General features: G+C 51.6%; 1 protein-coding gene across 4 annotated transcripts in view; it reads right to left on the minus strand.

Moving 5' to 3' along the window:
* Positions 1–15655, minus strand: part of STAB1 (stabilin 1) — a 116163-nt gene that overhangs the window by 88662 nt on the left and 11846 nt on the right. For all 4 annotated transcript variants that reach the window (XM_075939384.1, XM_075939383.1, XM_075939381.1 and 1 more), the window contains 8 exons: positions 14144–14213; positions 12949–13044; positions 11351–11467; positions 9783–9979; positions 9436–9566; positions 5795–5922; positions 4621–4712; positions 2165–2293 (listed from right to left, as the gene is read on the minus strand). In XM_075939384.1, the coding sequence (XP_075795499.1) occupies positions 2165–2293; positions 4621–4712; positions 5795–5922; positions 9436–9566; positions 9783–9979; positions 11351–11467; positions 12949–13044; positions 14144–14213 (960 nt within the window). The remainder of the gene's footprint in view (positions 1–2164; positions 2294–4620; positions 4713–5794; positions 5923–9435; positions 9567–9782; positions 9980–11350; positions 11468–12948; positions 13045–14143; positions 14214–15655) is intronic.

The raw sequence follows: 15655 nt of genomic DNA on the forward strand, positions 1-15655 counted from the left end.
CTCAGCGCTCCAGGGCTATTCAGAAATGTCTGGCACCTGCAGGCCCTCCTGCGTTGTTCAATGTACGCTGCATTTCTTGAAAAAAAGGATCCTTCCAGCCCTGACCTCCGGCTCACACCGCTGAGAGCTAAGGAAGAGGAAGGGCAGACTTCCTAGATCAAAGACTGCTGAGCACACAAAAAAGGATCCTTGAAAAGCACCAAACCCACAGCCCCCAACGCCGCGTCGCCCGCCTGTGCGTTCCGCGTGTCTCAAAGCCCAAACGCCAAGGTCAAGGCTGGGAAACGTGGAGAGGAAACGCGCGAATGTCCCTTGGCCAACTGCACAGGGCCACGGGGCGAAAGTGCAGGATGAAGCAGACAATAGATGGCGGGAAATGTGAGCCCAACAGCCCTCCCCCAATCCCAGATGCGAGAGCAGAATCATCCATATCTATTCTGCACAATGAAAAAGAGGGATGGGAACGGAAAACATTCAGCTTGTGTCAGCGACCAGCCCGCAAGTATTCTGAGGGCAGATTGCTGCTCTCACCAGCAAGGACACGCTGGATTCGGTGCTGATACCGGGGGAAAGCAATTCTTTTACCAAAGATAACAAAAAGCCAACACTGACTATTTTCAAGATTAGGAGCCAGATTTTGGCCTTTCCTTCTGCCTCTTTATGGCAGCCTAGCAGTGCACAGGAACAATCAGGGGGAAGATAGCTGCCCCGAGGGAATGCACAGCTGGAGGATGTGCTACTTACAGTTTCTTGCTGGGAGCCAGGAGGGTGAGAGACTAGAGAAATTCTGGGCTGTGCAAAATTTGCCTGTAGGCAGCAGGACTGGTTCCCTGTTGGCCTCTGGTGTTGTTCTGACTGATGCTGAAAGACACTTTCCCCCCTCTGCCTAGGTAGGCCTCTCCTGGGCTTGCCAGGAGCACACCACAGGGTGTGGAGCTAGGGGTGGTGTTAGGACCTGTTATAACCTAGAACCAGGCAGGCTGCAGTTTCCTGCTATCGGATACAAAACTGGTGAGACCACCTCTGCTGGACACTACACTGTTCTAGGCATCTCAGATTCAAGGACAAGAGAGAGAGAGAGAGAAAGAGAGAAGCTGGAGAGAAAAAGCAGCAAAAATCATCGCGGCACCATTGGGGTACACTTACAAGGGAGGATTAAGAGAATTAAATACGAAAATGTGGCCAATAGCAAATAAGGGGAAGTCCCTTTTTCAGGCATGAAAAGTGTCTGAAGGGGAGGAGCTAAGGAGGCTGAAACCAACTCCAAGCCCCGTGGCAGAACAGTCAATGGGTGCGGGCACGCACGCACACACACATGCACGTGTCGTGCTGATGCGGGTGCAGTCCCCCCAACATTGGAGTACTCAATGCACCTGCATTGGCTGCTGGGTGCGCTTTTCTGGCATGACCAGGGCTTCTCCACGTGCCCGTCTGGTGAGGTTGCCAACTGTCTAATGGGGCAAATCCAAAGACACTCACCATGCCTGCCGCCCCTTCCCTGAGGCCCCACCCACACTCACTCCATCCCCCCTTCCCCTCACCTCCCCCCAGTGCTTGCTCTCCACTGCCCCACTTGCTTTCACCGGGCTGAGACAGGAGTTGGGATGTGGGGTGCAGGCTCTGGGAAGGAGTTTGGGTGTGGGCGCTAGGTGAGGGAGTTGGGGTGCTGGTTGTGGGAGGGAGTTTGGGGTGCAGGCTCTGGGCTGGGACAAGAGGTTGGGACTCCGGAATGCAGCAGGGAATTGGGGTGCAGGAGATGGTTGGGGGTGGCACTTATCTTGGGTGGTTCTCAAAAGGGACTGGCATACCCCTCTAGCAGTAGCTCCTAGGTGAGGGGGGCAGGGAATCTCTGCATACTAGTGCCCACAGGCACTGCCCCTGCAGCTCCTATTGGCCACAGTTCCCAGCCAATGGGAGCTGCAAAGTCAATGCTGGAGCAGCACATGGAAAAAGTGCTGGCTGCTTCTGGAACCGGCATGGACCAAGGACAGCAGCAAGCCTGCCTTAGTCCCACTGTGCTGCCAGGCCCTTTTAATTCACCCAGGCTCTGGACACTTGTCCCCTTTGATCCACTTTGTCGGCTGGCTTGGTGTCAGGGATACAGCTTTAGGCCCAGTATAACGTGAAAACCACCCTCTGGTACCCAGTAATGCTGACACGATACCTTTGTCGCACTATTAAATGTCAGTTGATGCCCGGACAACGTCCACAGTGTCTTGATCTTGATCAAATCGTCCACCAAATGCTGACCCGGGATTATGTGCATTTTGCATAAATGCTGAGCAGTTGTCTCCTTTATGGAAATAAATCAAAACACAGAGAGAACTGAGATGCCTTCCCCCAAAGCAAAAGCGTTTCTCTCATTTCACTTACCTGTATTTTCCATCAAAAAATACTTTATAAAGTTCCAGATCAGAAAGCAGACATTTCCTATTTATATGCAAATCGGTGCTCATCCACACAGAGTCATTCTAGAATAGAATTTACCTCCACGTGCTGATGCTCTTATTCTAGATCAGTGCCATATCCTGAAACTATTTGTAACCACACACGGATTGAATTGGGAATCCTTTTGAAAATGCACACACTAGTTTAGCCAAATTAACTTTCACATGTAGACGAGCCCTCAGAAGCTTTACATAGGAGCAGTGGAGCATTTTCACAGGTTCATGTATTTTAAGCTCAGAAGGGTGCTCCAGTCTGACTTTGTGCATAACATGGGCCAAAAACTCTAAGGCTACCAGAAGTATCCCGAAATAGCTATTCTGCATCTTTAAATGCACGCATTATTTCAAAATATATTTCGAAATAACAGGTGCACTATTCCAGTGTCCCTGTAAACCTCATTCCATGAGGATTAAAGGAATCGACGGAATAGCACCTTATTTTGAAATTACCTCCAAATAAGCTACGCAATTTGTATGGCGCATTTGCAAATTGCGTAGCTTATTTCGAAGAAAGGGTGCTGGGTAGACACACCCCAAGCCAATAATTCCTGAAACAAGCCAATAACGTCTGCTTGAAGCTATTTGTATGTGCATGAGCAAGAATGAGAATGATTCAAAGGGATGATCTAGAGAGAAACCTTATTGGCTTTGGACATGTTATCAGACAGCTCCTTCCTCCAGATTCCACCTCCCATATCTCACAAGGCCTCAGTCCTCATGTAAATTATCTTTGCTTACACTGGGCTATGTGCTACCAAACTCTTTGGAACACAGCTCCTCACTGATTTCAAAGAAAACGTCTGCACCCCAATATGTGGTACAATGGGGACCACACTGTTTGATGAAGGACTAGCGAAGTGCATTAGCCATTCGGTTTCCCTGTTTGCCTGGTTATTTTTATTAAGTTCTGTGTGTAGGTATCACACTGCTGACACAATTTAACAAGGCAGTTGGAGTATTTTTAAGGGTACTGCCTCCTTGATTCAGAGTGCTTGGAGGTCAGCAGCTCTGAGATGCAAAGCAAGCGGAAAGCTGGCTGGGGCGGGTTTAAATGCCTGCTGAAGAACTAGCAAGTGCACCCCTTGCCTGACGTTCGTTAGTTTTCTCCATTCTGCAGGGGAAATGGGGCACAACAAGCATTTCTATCTGCTTTATAGTTGGTTGGGTTGCATTTGTGACCACTGTCCAAATGAATATCATTTAATAAATCAGAGAGATTTGCATGGTCTACTACAGCACAGGACCAAGGATCAGGGAAGTCCTGAGCTCTCAGTGTGGAGCTGATCCTCATCACTTGGAGCAAGTCACTACCTTGGCGTCTCCCTCAGTAAAATGAGTATCTTGCTAAGATCTTGCCCCAAAATGCAAAACCCAGATGTAGGTAACAAATATTCCACAGTCTGGAGTTTTGGGTGCAGTTTTGATTCAACCTCTTGTCTGTACAAGAGACATTTGCAACATTCAGATCTGGGTTGGGATTTTGAATCCCCCGTGAAGTTCGGCTCCAATGCTCCCTCTAATCTTTTCCATCCCTGTGCAGAATAATTTTATGTGCACTGCAGCATGTGCACCACCAGTAGCAACACATGCTGGTGGCTATGGGCACTCTGCTATTCAGAAGGGCAGCACTGGACTCTCTCAAGTGGCCGTACAAATGCTCAGCTTACAGGGAACACAGGAGTCAAGACAATACTGGATTCAACATTGATCAACAATACTCACGTCACGGGCTGAGAAGCCATTTACATTTTTAGAGATGCTTTACTGAGGGATTTTCAAAAGCATTCAGTCGTGGTTAATGGAAGGCGTTCGTGCTTTGCTGAGTGCTTTGGAATATCCCCGACATGCCAGGTGTACAAAGTGCTAAGAATTACCAGTGTCCCAAGCAGACGATCAGCATTTTAAACAGATTAGAGTGTGCAAAAGCCAATAGATTCAAAACCATGTGCACTGAGCAATGTCGTTATTCCTATAGAAAGGAGGGAGGTTGACATTTGCAAAGCAATGCAGGGGATTAGCATCTCCCATTACAATTCACCTCAGCCAGAGTCTGAATTGTATCTTGGTGGTTCCCTACATACAGCACATTGCAAAGCTGCTCTCCGATGAGCAACGCTTTGTAGGCTACTCAAAGCGTGAAGAAGTAAGGTTACCAAACAGGGGAGGCACTTACATTGAAGTCCAGTCTTGGAAAAATGTATCGAATGCTTGGCGCAAGGACGGTGAAAGGCCCATATTTTGTCAGTGACAAAGAACACCCTGAAGCTGTTAAAAAAAACAACCCGCCCCCCCAAAAAAACAGTTACTAAGCATACGGAATAATGTAAGTGACCAGTTTTATTATTCCTCTTGTTGTGGTAGGGGGTTGGGTTAACCCTTCCTTGGCTCTTTAGCTTCAAGTGAGTGGCCAGAGTGAATTTATGGAGAACTGGATGGATCAGGGGATTGGAGGTGGGATATTACAACTCTCGCGTGGCCGTTAATGGTTTTATCCAAAGACTGTTTAAGTCTTTCTGTTACCTGCAATGGGTGTCAGATCAAGACCTAACTTTGCAGGACAGGTTAAACACGTATAACTTTCTTGGTCTCTGCACAATGAGGAGCCACTTCTAGGTCCAGACAGACTTGATTGTGTGAATGTGTTAAAGGCCTGATCCAAAACCCAGTGGAGTTGATGAGAGTTTTTCCGCTGACTCCAGTGGGCTTTGGATCAGCATCCAAGTGCCCAACTGCACAAATTGTTTCTACAAAAATCAGCTCTTGCTGGGTTAGAGCCTAACTGTGCAACCTGCACATAGTGTTAGCACAAAAAGGGGAACCTTTTGCCTCTGTGGAGCGAGCTCCAATCCAGCTTGCTGTGCAATGGTGGTTTGGTGGCCTATGTGAGCTCAAGGAAGCGGATCTCCATGGGTCTTCGTGGACCAGTATCCCCAGCACAAACCCCTCTGTCATTGGGGGAGCCATTTTTGGACATCCCAGTGAAGAGCCCAAAGGATGAAGTAATAATGACCCTCAAAGACGTCCCTGGCTGGTTGAGGCACATTGATGGACTGAGGTAGCGAAGCTTGAAGCTTATATGCCATCGAGGACTATGCTTCGCATGTTTGTGGCTAGAGAACCTCTGATCCCGGTGCTATCAATCAGCCCAAACACCTACTGCATGGGGGTTTATTAAACTGCACAGAGCTGGCCAGAGCCCAGCCATGCTGGAAGAGCTCAGCTGTAGCTTCCTCCACACTCCCTCATCACATTAAACTTCTCAGCTTTCTTCTGGACCTCAACCATTCCTTGCACTGCCTGAGCGGTCTCTTAGCTCCGTTCCCCAAAATCACTCAGAAGAGCATTACCAAACATTGTGTGTGTATAGTTGAGATTCCTGTACCATCTTCCGCGAACATTCAGCTGAAAGAGCTCACTCATGAGATTTTTGTAGCAACTTCTTCCATCTCCAATCTCCCCTTCTTTGCAGACACAGCTGAAGGGCAAGGTAAGAGTGAGAAACAACAGTCATTACAAAAACGGTTCTTGACATGCTTAAGTCTGAATGTGAGCTGTTCATAGAGACTAGACACCGACTACAAACTACTCCGTTAAAAAACCTAAATAACGATCAGGGAGAAATACCACAGGAGACAGAGAAATTGATGAGACTGTCTAATCAAATCCATCCTCTATAGATTTAGTGGCCCAATGACACAACATTGCAATATTTTGTAACTCAGGATACTACCTGGGAACTGCACATGAAGCAAGATTCTCATTATACCGAGAACATGAAATACTCGGTTTTAAAAAAGGGAGTATCTGATATTAACCGGGCATTTCATAATGACGGACAGAAAGGATGGGCTCACCAGTGTAAATAAATCTACGCTCTGGTGCACCAAATGAGAAGCAGAGAGTCAGTTCCAAAGCTGAGTACCCTTCAAGGAGAACGCACCCTACTTGCAGCTCCTTGTTGAAATTCAGAAGAGTCTCGCTCCTGATCACACCTTGGGCAGGAACACACTAGGGAGAGGTGGGTTCTTCCCTTGCCCAGAACCCAAACCATTACACATTTACAAGTGAAAACCAACCACCTAAACTCCACCTCAAAGCTTACAGGCAACCAGTGCAAGTTAGAAAGCTCTGAGGTGCTTTTGGTGAGGCCTTGACTATATATGACTGCATTTATTTGCCAGGGTAAAATAAAACTAGACACACCCTCTCACTGAAATATTGACCTCCTGCGGTTCAGCAAATTCTCTGCTTCGGCACCAGTCAGGTCCCGAGGGTGCTGGATTAGAGGGGCCAAACCTAGAAGGCATTGTGTTTTCCAACAACAGCGCAACTGCCCTGGCAGTAGCAGTAACACAAGAATTAACGGAGATGGGGCCTTTTAAGCACCATGCCAAGAAGAGCACATTGATGCACTGAGACATCCTGGTTAATGAGCAAGTGAAAAGGGCAACTAAAATGATTAGGGGTTTGGAACGGGTCCCATATGAAGAGAGGCTAAAGCGACTGGGACTTTTCAATTTAGAAAAGAGGAGACCGAGGGGGGATATGATAGAGGTCTATAAAATCATGAGTGGTGTGGAGAGGGTGAATAAAAGAAAAATTATTAGTTCCCATAATAGAAGAACTAGAGGACACCAAATGAAATTAATGGGTAGCAGGTTTAAAACTAATAAAAGAAAGTTCTTCTTCATACAGCGCATAGTCAACCTGTGGAACTCCTTGCCAGAGGAGGCTGTGAAGGCTAGGACTATAATAGAGTTTAAAGATAAGCTAGATAATGTCGTGGAGCTTAGGTCCATAAAAGGCTAATAGCCAGGGGGTAGGAATGGTGTCCCTGGCCTCTGTTTGTCAGAGGCTGGAGAAGGATGACAGGAGACAAATCGCTTGATCATTGTCTTCAGTCCACCCCCTCTGGGGCACCTGGCACTGGCCACTTTCGGCAGACAGGCTACTGGGCTAGATGAACCTTTGGTCTGACCCAGTACGGCCATTCTTACGTTCTTATGTAAATGGCCTCCTTATGCACTAGCTTGTTTCCAGAGATCCCCCGGGTGTCATTCACATGGAGCGTGTGAGACAATAGCCTCACCTCGCAGCACGCAACAGCCGCAAAGTCAGCAGCAGAGAGATCAAGTCACACCCCTCGCCCCAGGCACATGAAGCCCTCTCGGCCCCCGTGACAGGCAGATGTGAACAGCCACAGCGGCCCGGGGACCTTGGCTTTACAGCTCTTCCAAAAGGAGCGGCCCTTTGCAGTGAGCTGCAGCAGGAGGTTGAGGACTGACCCAGGAGGAGGAACCAACCAGAGAACTTCCTGATGGCCTGCGATTCCCTTTGGCGTGTCCCATTCCTGCCCAAGGCCTCTCTGTTGAGCGATTCTGTCTGAGCGCTCGAGGCCCTGCCTCACGCCCAAGACACCGGCACTGGTCTAGGGAATGGGCTTTCTATGGCTGTGTCCCGGAGCCTTCCACGTCTCCTCAGCTGGATGGATTTCAGCGCCGCGGGACCGTACGCCCGGCCCACTCCTTCAGGCGCCGGCCCCGGGCATACGAGGCCCCCTGGTCTTGCAAGGAAGCTTATCGGCATGTGAAAATCTCTGCTCCAGTTCACACCGCCTTGCAGCCCTCCGACTGCAGCTACTTGAGTCACTGGCTGAAAACTGCACGTTTTCCGGTCTGGGACTCATCCAAGTATCAGCTCGGCTATTGTTATTTCAGCGTGGCAGACAGCCACACCCAGGGCAAGGGGGGGAGTTTACAGGCCCAAATGGCAGCGGCTCCGGAACAGAGGCACCGGAAGGGGAAGGGCAAGCAGGGAGCACCTTGCACACCCTAGAAGTGAAGCCAGAATTTGTCTGTCCCTGGCTGGGGAGCTACAAGGGGCGGGGGGGGGGGGGGAGAGAGGGGCCCTGTTAGAGCAGCCAGCAGCACTTATGGTGCCCAGAGACAGGGTCATGGCTAGCAAGAGACCCCCTCCTCACCATGCACCTCTTTCATCCTCCCCGCTACTCGCAGGCTGACCCTGGAAGAGTGTTGAAGAGTCTTCCCTCTCACAGGGCCCTGTCCTGGAGTCCTCCCGTCACACCCGGGCAAAGGGCTTGCTGTGGCCCCTTCATGCGTTTGTGCCACGAGATAACAGTTTTCTACTGCTGCCAAGCAACGGGGTCCCTCCCTTAAGTCAAGCGGTCGAAGACTGATGGAGCCATGAACGGCCCCGGTTCAAGCCCTTTTGTGAGGGGCTGTCTCAGCTGCTTAGTAAGATGTTTGTTTGTTCCTATGGATTCTTATGTTTGATCCTTTCAAAGCCCTGAGCACAGCCAGGCATCCCTGTGACAGCGCGTTGGGGCCCCATCCGCAGCCCAGTGTGACTCTCCGCCAGCCAGTAGAGTAGAAGGTGTATTGGTTCACAATGTAGTATAGGAGCAACGTTAACACAGGAGCCAGGAGCAGACAGCATTATTCCTCTGGGGAGGAGGGACAGGGGCTCACAGGCCCTTCCCCCCATTCCTTGGTCTCAAACCTTTGCACTCGTCAAGCCTGACTGACTCCCAGGGCCACTGCTCACCGGCCCCAGGCAGCCCCGCCTCCACCACTGTCCTCTTTCTAGGCCTAAGGTGTAATCTGTTGTCACCTGAGCCTCAGGACGTGAGAGACTGCACGCACTTCCCCAGTGAGTCACACCCAGCCTCCCCCTCCTCAGGCAGCTAGTGCTGCAGGGCCTGGGGAAACGGAGGCGCGCACACATACACACACACACAGCGTCCCTACAGAGCAGCATAGGACAGTAGGATCGCATATAACTCCACAAGACAAACGGTGAATGTAACAGCAGCGTGAACCCAGGATTGCAAGAGTAGACCGCACCCCCCCTACGTCACAGTCTCCACCGAGCGCTCCCGTTTACCAGTATCATTAAGCTCATCCACCTACATGCCTCATCTTAGCTACAGAAGGAGGCGCCTTTAATAGTGCTCATTAAAGCAACTCACCTGGCAGCCCCCTCTGCGTTGATTTCACACTTGGACGACGCGTCACAATAGTACCGCTGACACTCACTGACTGGCGAGCAGCCGATGGACGGGTGCGAGCCGCTCAGACCAGGCTTGCACACACAAGACGACTAAGGAAAGCAAAATCAACAGTTGAAACCCTGCAACCCCCCCGATTCCCTTGCATTCAAGAGCATCCAAAGAGAGTCAGGACGACCTTGCCAAACCAAAGTTGCAACAGCAGCTTTGGCCAATGCAACTCAACCCACGGAGGCTTGTGGGAAGAAATATTCAGCTGGTTTTCTACTGCCACCTACCAATTCGTTAGATGCAATTCTGCGCTTTACCTTGTTTGGGCCTTGATAGATACAGTTGGTGGAATTTTCAGGGCAGCCTCCGTTGTTGTTAACACAGGGATTAATGGGCTGGCATATCTTTCCATCTCCTTGATATCCATCTTTGCAAGTGCAGTCGTATTTCCCTGGCTGTAGAGTCTTACAGACCGCTAAGGGGGAGCACGGCGATGAAGCACAAAGGTCCTGAGCTACAAGAAGACACAGAGATGAGAGAGGGGAGCATAACTAAATCCCAGATTACGAACCAGCGCCAGAAACATTCTAATGCACAAAGAATGGGGGACGTGGAATTTATGCCATTAAACCGGGAAACTTTTCCACACTTTTAGAGACTTTTTGACTGAGGGATTTGGAGAAGAAGTGCTCACAAACGCTGGGGGCATTTGAAAATATGGTCCATGAAGATCACCAAAAGTGCCAGGTGTTTGAATCTATCCACCTCTCATTTATGTTTAATTCGTAGTGTCTTTTAGTCCTATGAAAAAGCCATTTGCAAGCGTAAAACAAAAGTGAAAGGAGAAGGAAAGACCGCTATCAATTCATGATACACGGCCACCTCCAGGATGGCAAGGAGCTGCCACTGAAGTTTCATGGTTTTACATATCATGTAAAAGAGTGTTTCTCAACCAGTGGTACGGGTACCTTTAGGGGTATTCGAGAGAAGTCGGGGGGGTACGTCAACACAATTTGGAGAAAACTATATTTTTGTTGTAAGTTTTACACTTTATTATTTTTGTACTTTTTGTACCCAAAAATGTCATTGCCTGCCTGCTACAATCAAGTTGTTTAAACAAATGTGTTGCAATGATAGAAAAAAAATTGTATGTGTCTGAAAACTGTAGGTACTGAGGGGACTTATAATTTTTTGTAAAGGGGGTACTTTATAAAAGAAATGGTTGAGAAACACTGATCTAAAACAAGGTCTCCCAGAAGCACAATCCCCTTGCTTCAGTTTAGCGCACGAGCCTAGCACAGAGAGAAAAAAGTGCCGTTATGGCCCAGGTTACAGGGAGTTCCTAAACATTCAGTCATTGAGGACATCTCCGTATGCACCCTTAGTTCATGGCACGCTGGGGGGTAAACCTGCCTCGCGCCAGCCAGTCGTGTACTGACTGTCCATGGGGCACACGACTGTATCCAAGTGGTAGCGTGCCTCAGGTGACAGAGGTAGATTGACCCCCGAGCTTACCCCAGGGACTCCACCGCGAGGTACGTGAGTAAATGCGTGATTTCGCCGGGAGATCCCTTACAATCATTCCCGGGGAACTCATGAACCCCCCAGAAAGCTGTCCCCACCCGATTCCCTCCCTCCTGCTCCCCTGCCGGCCCCAGGAGCAGCCTCTTAGACATCAGTAGACTTCACAACAGCCCTGGACACTTGGTTCTGCCCACGTGGCGGGCGCAGGACCGGGCCCCGTGCCTGTTGGAGAACACGGCCCCATTCTGTTGGAGGTGCAGACGGGTTTGGTGGGTCCCTGGCAGCCCTGTGGAGCCAGTCGCAGGAGACGGGTGTGAGTCCAGATTGAGGAGGGTTTGCCCCGGGGGGGGGGGCACCTCACCTTGGCAGATACCCCCCTTCTTTCTGTAGCCCGGCTTGCAGTCGCATGTTTCCAGTCCGTTCGTCTTCACGCACTGGCTGTTCTCCCCGCAGGTTAGCTTTTGACACGGGGGGAGCTCTGAAATCATACAACAAAGGGAGGGTGTCTCAGGTGCAGCGGACACCGCCAGGCGTTACCACTTGCTATCTGAGGAGGCCAAGAAATACAGGCAGTCCCCGACTTACGCGGATCCGACTTACGTCGGATCCGCACTTACGAACGGGGCTTTCTCGCCCTGGAAGTCGGGGCGAGAAAGCCCCGTTCGTAAGCTGCTCCGGTGCCCCTGGTCTGCTGGAGACCGTCTCCAGCAGACCAGGGGCACCGGGCGGGTTCCCGCGCTTCTGAGGCTTTGCCAGAGCAAAACCTCAGAGGCGCGGGGAACCGCCGCTGCTGCCGCTTCAATCTGGGTGCCTGTGGTCTGCTGGGGACCGTCCCCAGCAGACCACAGGCTCCTGGACTGAAGCCGCAGCCGCGGCGGGTTCCCTCGCCTCTGAGGCTTTGCCAGAGCAAAGCCTCAGAGGCTCTGCTCCCCGTGTCCCTGGTCTGCTGGGGAGGGGGGGGGGGCAGCTAGTGTGCTCCCCCCCCCCCCCCCCCCCAGCAGACCAGGCTTTTGTTTTGGACTCTGGGGCAGAGCAGCTGGGGCGCTGCCGATTGGTCCTGCAGCGCCCGCTTTGGGCACTACTGGACCAACCCGGCAGCACCCCAGCTGCTCTGCCCCAGGTCCTGATTCAGCCGCTGCTGGTCAGTTTCAGCAGCGGCTGAATCAGGACGCCTGGGGCAGAGCAGATGGGGTGCTGCTGGGTTGGTCCAGTAGCACCCAGGAGCGGCGCTATTGGAGCAACCCAGCAGCACCCCAGCTGCTCTGCCCCAGGCGTCCCCAAGTCAGCTTCTGCTGAAACTGACCAGCGCTGACTACAGGAAGCCCCAGGCAGAGTTGCTCTGCCCCGGGCTTCCTGGAATCAGCTGCTGATCAGTTTCAGCAGCAGCTGACTTGGGGACGCCTGGGGTTCTTAAGTTGATTCTGTATGTAAGTCAGAACTGGCGGTCAGTTTCAGCAGTGTCTGAATCTGGACGCCAGTTCCGACTTACATACAGATTCAACTTAAGAACAAACCTACAGTCCCTATCTTGTACGTAACCCGGGGACTGCCTGTAATGTAAGTGATTCCCACTACTCTTGTGTTTCACTTGCACGAGAGGGCACAGGCTGAGCTGGAGTCCTGTTACACGGGGCACAGAGAGCAACACGCACCCAGGACTTCACTCCAGACAGGGAAGGGGACAAAGGGCAGAAGAAAGATGCCTTCGCCCCATTGACCAGAGCAGGAAGCAAGGCCCAGAGAGGGCTGTGTGACTTGCCCACCATCACAGTCCGAGTCGGTCTCAGGGCTGGGATGGCTCCTGGCTCTCCCGAGTCCTCGCCCAGCTTCGTAACCACCAGGCGAGACTATTGCTCCTCCTTCTCCACCTTTCCTATGTCAGAACATCTCCTCTGGGCACCAGAGCCCCCTCCGCTCTACCACGGCTACATTCTGAGGGAGGGAAACGCCGCCGGTTACCTTGGTCACACTTCGGGCCGGTGTAACCTCCGTGGCAGGTACAGCTCCCATTGCCAGCGACCCCGTGGTTGCACACTCCATGCTGACAGTCGCACACTGCAAGGGAAACCCACACAAGCCTGGTACCAGCACCACAGGGAACAGTACAGGGAGCCCAGGATACGGCCACTAAAACACGCTGCAAGCTTACAACGCTAATCCAGGCTTTTTGGTCTGCAGTAGGGCGAACCTACAGCGTATCTGTGTGTGTGTCGGGGGAGGAGGGGACAAAGCTCCTAACATCTGGAGCTAACATCCCTCCGGACACCTTAGTCTACAGCCAACCGCACTGTAGCCTTTGACTCTGAGGTCAAAGCCATCCTGAGGCTTTGCCTCCAGCCTCTGAAGGTGGAGGAAGAACACTGGACGAACCAGCGCTGAGCCGCTTGGGGCATCCGGGCAGGGCGGGGGGAGGTAGGGGCACTTGGTTCACTCCCCTGGGAGGAGCATGCTCGACCACGTGGGCAGAACCTTTGCGGAGTTGCAGCTAGTCCTGGCTCCTGCCCCGCCTGCCCCAGGGACGGCAGCCGCCCCCCACAGGCATGGAAAGACGGGGGTGCTGAGAGAATCAGCGCCACTCGCCACGCCAGCGCTCTTGTGGCGCAAAGCCCAGCGGCTTGCCTGTCCCGTGGGCGGGTGGCCGAGACCACACGCGCGGCCTAGGGACTGCTTACTGACTGCTGGAGCAACAAGCATGCCCCAGCAGGGCCCATGGCTCGCCCTAGCACCAATGGCGAAGGCCACAGTTGGGCGGGGAGGGGGCCTAGCATGGGCCCTAAGAGATGCCCACCCCCACATCCAGGCACTCAGGAAGAGGTGAGGAGCACTAGCCCTGAACAAGCCTCAGTGCGGACTCCTGCACCCAAATGTGGCATTTAGACACCCTACCACTGGCCACACATTGCACACGTGGGCGCACGGTTCCAGCACCCTCCCTGCCAGGCCAATGTGGTACAGCCTCGTCCAGGAGGAGGAGACTGAGGAGAGAAGGCTACAGCTACAGTTCTTGTCAGAGCCCAGCTCCTGCTTGTGCACAGTGAAGCCCTCCCGTGCCAGCCTCATGGGCCGTCGGTGAAGGCAAGGGTGGGGGAGGAAAGCCCCCAGCCCCACCTCCAGCCCCGCCCCTTCTAGGCTCCTCCCCTTCCCGAGGGTTTACCTGATTGACAGTCGGGGCCAAACAGATTCTCATCCCGACAATCCTGGCAGGCAGATCCACCGAACCGCCCCTAAATGAGCCAAAACCAATGGTCAGTCCTTTTCTTACAGGGCCACTTGGTTCAAGCGGCAGCGTGATGATGAATTGCTGTTTCCGCTCGCTGTTGCGCCTCTGGATTTTCTGTTCGCGCGTCAGGCGACAACACAGAACCCGGCGCTCACACATGCCCTACCAAGAGCCCTTGGGGAGAAAGAGCAGCAGATGTCATTTTACCAATGAGCGAAAAGCTGAACCACCCTGGAAGTTGCTGAAGAAACAATGCCCGTATCAGGTCTAGAAACAAAGGCATAAATTCTCACCTTCTTTCACTCTCTGAGGGCTTGAGCCAAAGTTCGCTCATGTTAATGGGACTTTTCTATTTACCGACCAGGGCTGAATATCAGGCCCTAAATTATGTCTATATCCACTTTCCTTTCGGGTTCAGTTGTGCCGAGCCACATACATTAAACCCAGTTTTGAATTTTACCAGCTTTTCTGCAGATCTGCAGAATACGTCGTAAACGGAGGCCTTTTCGTGGGGTAGTTCACAGATCTGGGGTCAGCTGGTGGAGCTGGGATTCTATAACCCTCACTGTGTCTGTGTGAATTCTTTTATGACCCTTCCTGGGGTCGCCGGTGCCAGCTGGGTCTGAGAGGGGTATGTGGGTACAGTGAGGCAGCTGCAGATCTCATCTGCAAGACCTGAAGCAAGGAAGGACTCAACAAGGTCAGGGAGCGCTATGCTTAAATTGGGCCTCACGGTCTCCTCTCCAAAGAGATATTGGCATTGGAAAAGGTTCAGAAAAAGGCAACAAAAATTATTAGAGGTTTGGAACCGGTCCAATATGAAGAGAGATTAAAAAGACTTGGACTTTTCAGCTTAAAAAAAGGAGACTAAGGAGGGAGATGACAGAAGTCTATAAAATAATGACTGCTGTGGAAAAAGTGAATAAGGAAAAGTTGTTTACTTGTTCTCATAATATAAGAGCTAGGGGGAAGGTCACCAAATGAAATTAATAAGTAGCAGGTTTAAAACAAACACAAGGAAGTTTTTCTTCATGCAGTGCACAGTCAACCTGTGGAACTCCTTGCCAGAGGATGTGGTGAAGGCCAGGACTTTAACAGGGTTCAAAAAAGGGCTAGATAGATTCATGGATGTTAGGTCCATCCATGGCTATTGGACAGATGGGTAGGAATGGTGTCCTAGCCTCTGTCAGGAAATGAATGGCAGGAACGGGGATTCCCATCACGTGAGGATTCCCTGTTGTGATCCCTCCCTCTGGGGCATCTGGCATAGGCCTCCATGGTAGACAGGATACTGGGCTAGATGGACCTTTGGTCTGACCCAGTCTGGCCGCTCTTATGTTCTTCCTGGTGAGCGCCACATGCACATTCAAGCTCTGGCAGAAGGAGTATTTCTTTAGCTTGTTTCCACAAGTCTGGTGTGCGGGGCAGTACTGACCTGAATCCATG

This window comes from Pelodiscus sinensis, chromosome 11 (assembly GCF_049634645.1).
Source record: "Pelodiscus sinensis isolate JC-2024 chromosome 11, ASM4963464v1, whole genome shotgun sequence".
Taxonomy (NCBI): Eukaryota; Metazoa; Chordata; order Testudines; family Trionychidae; genus Pelodiscus; species Pelodiscus sinensis.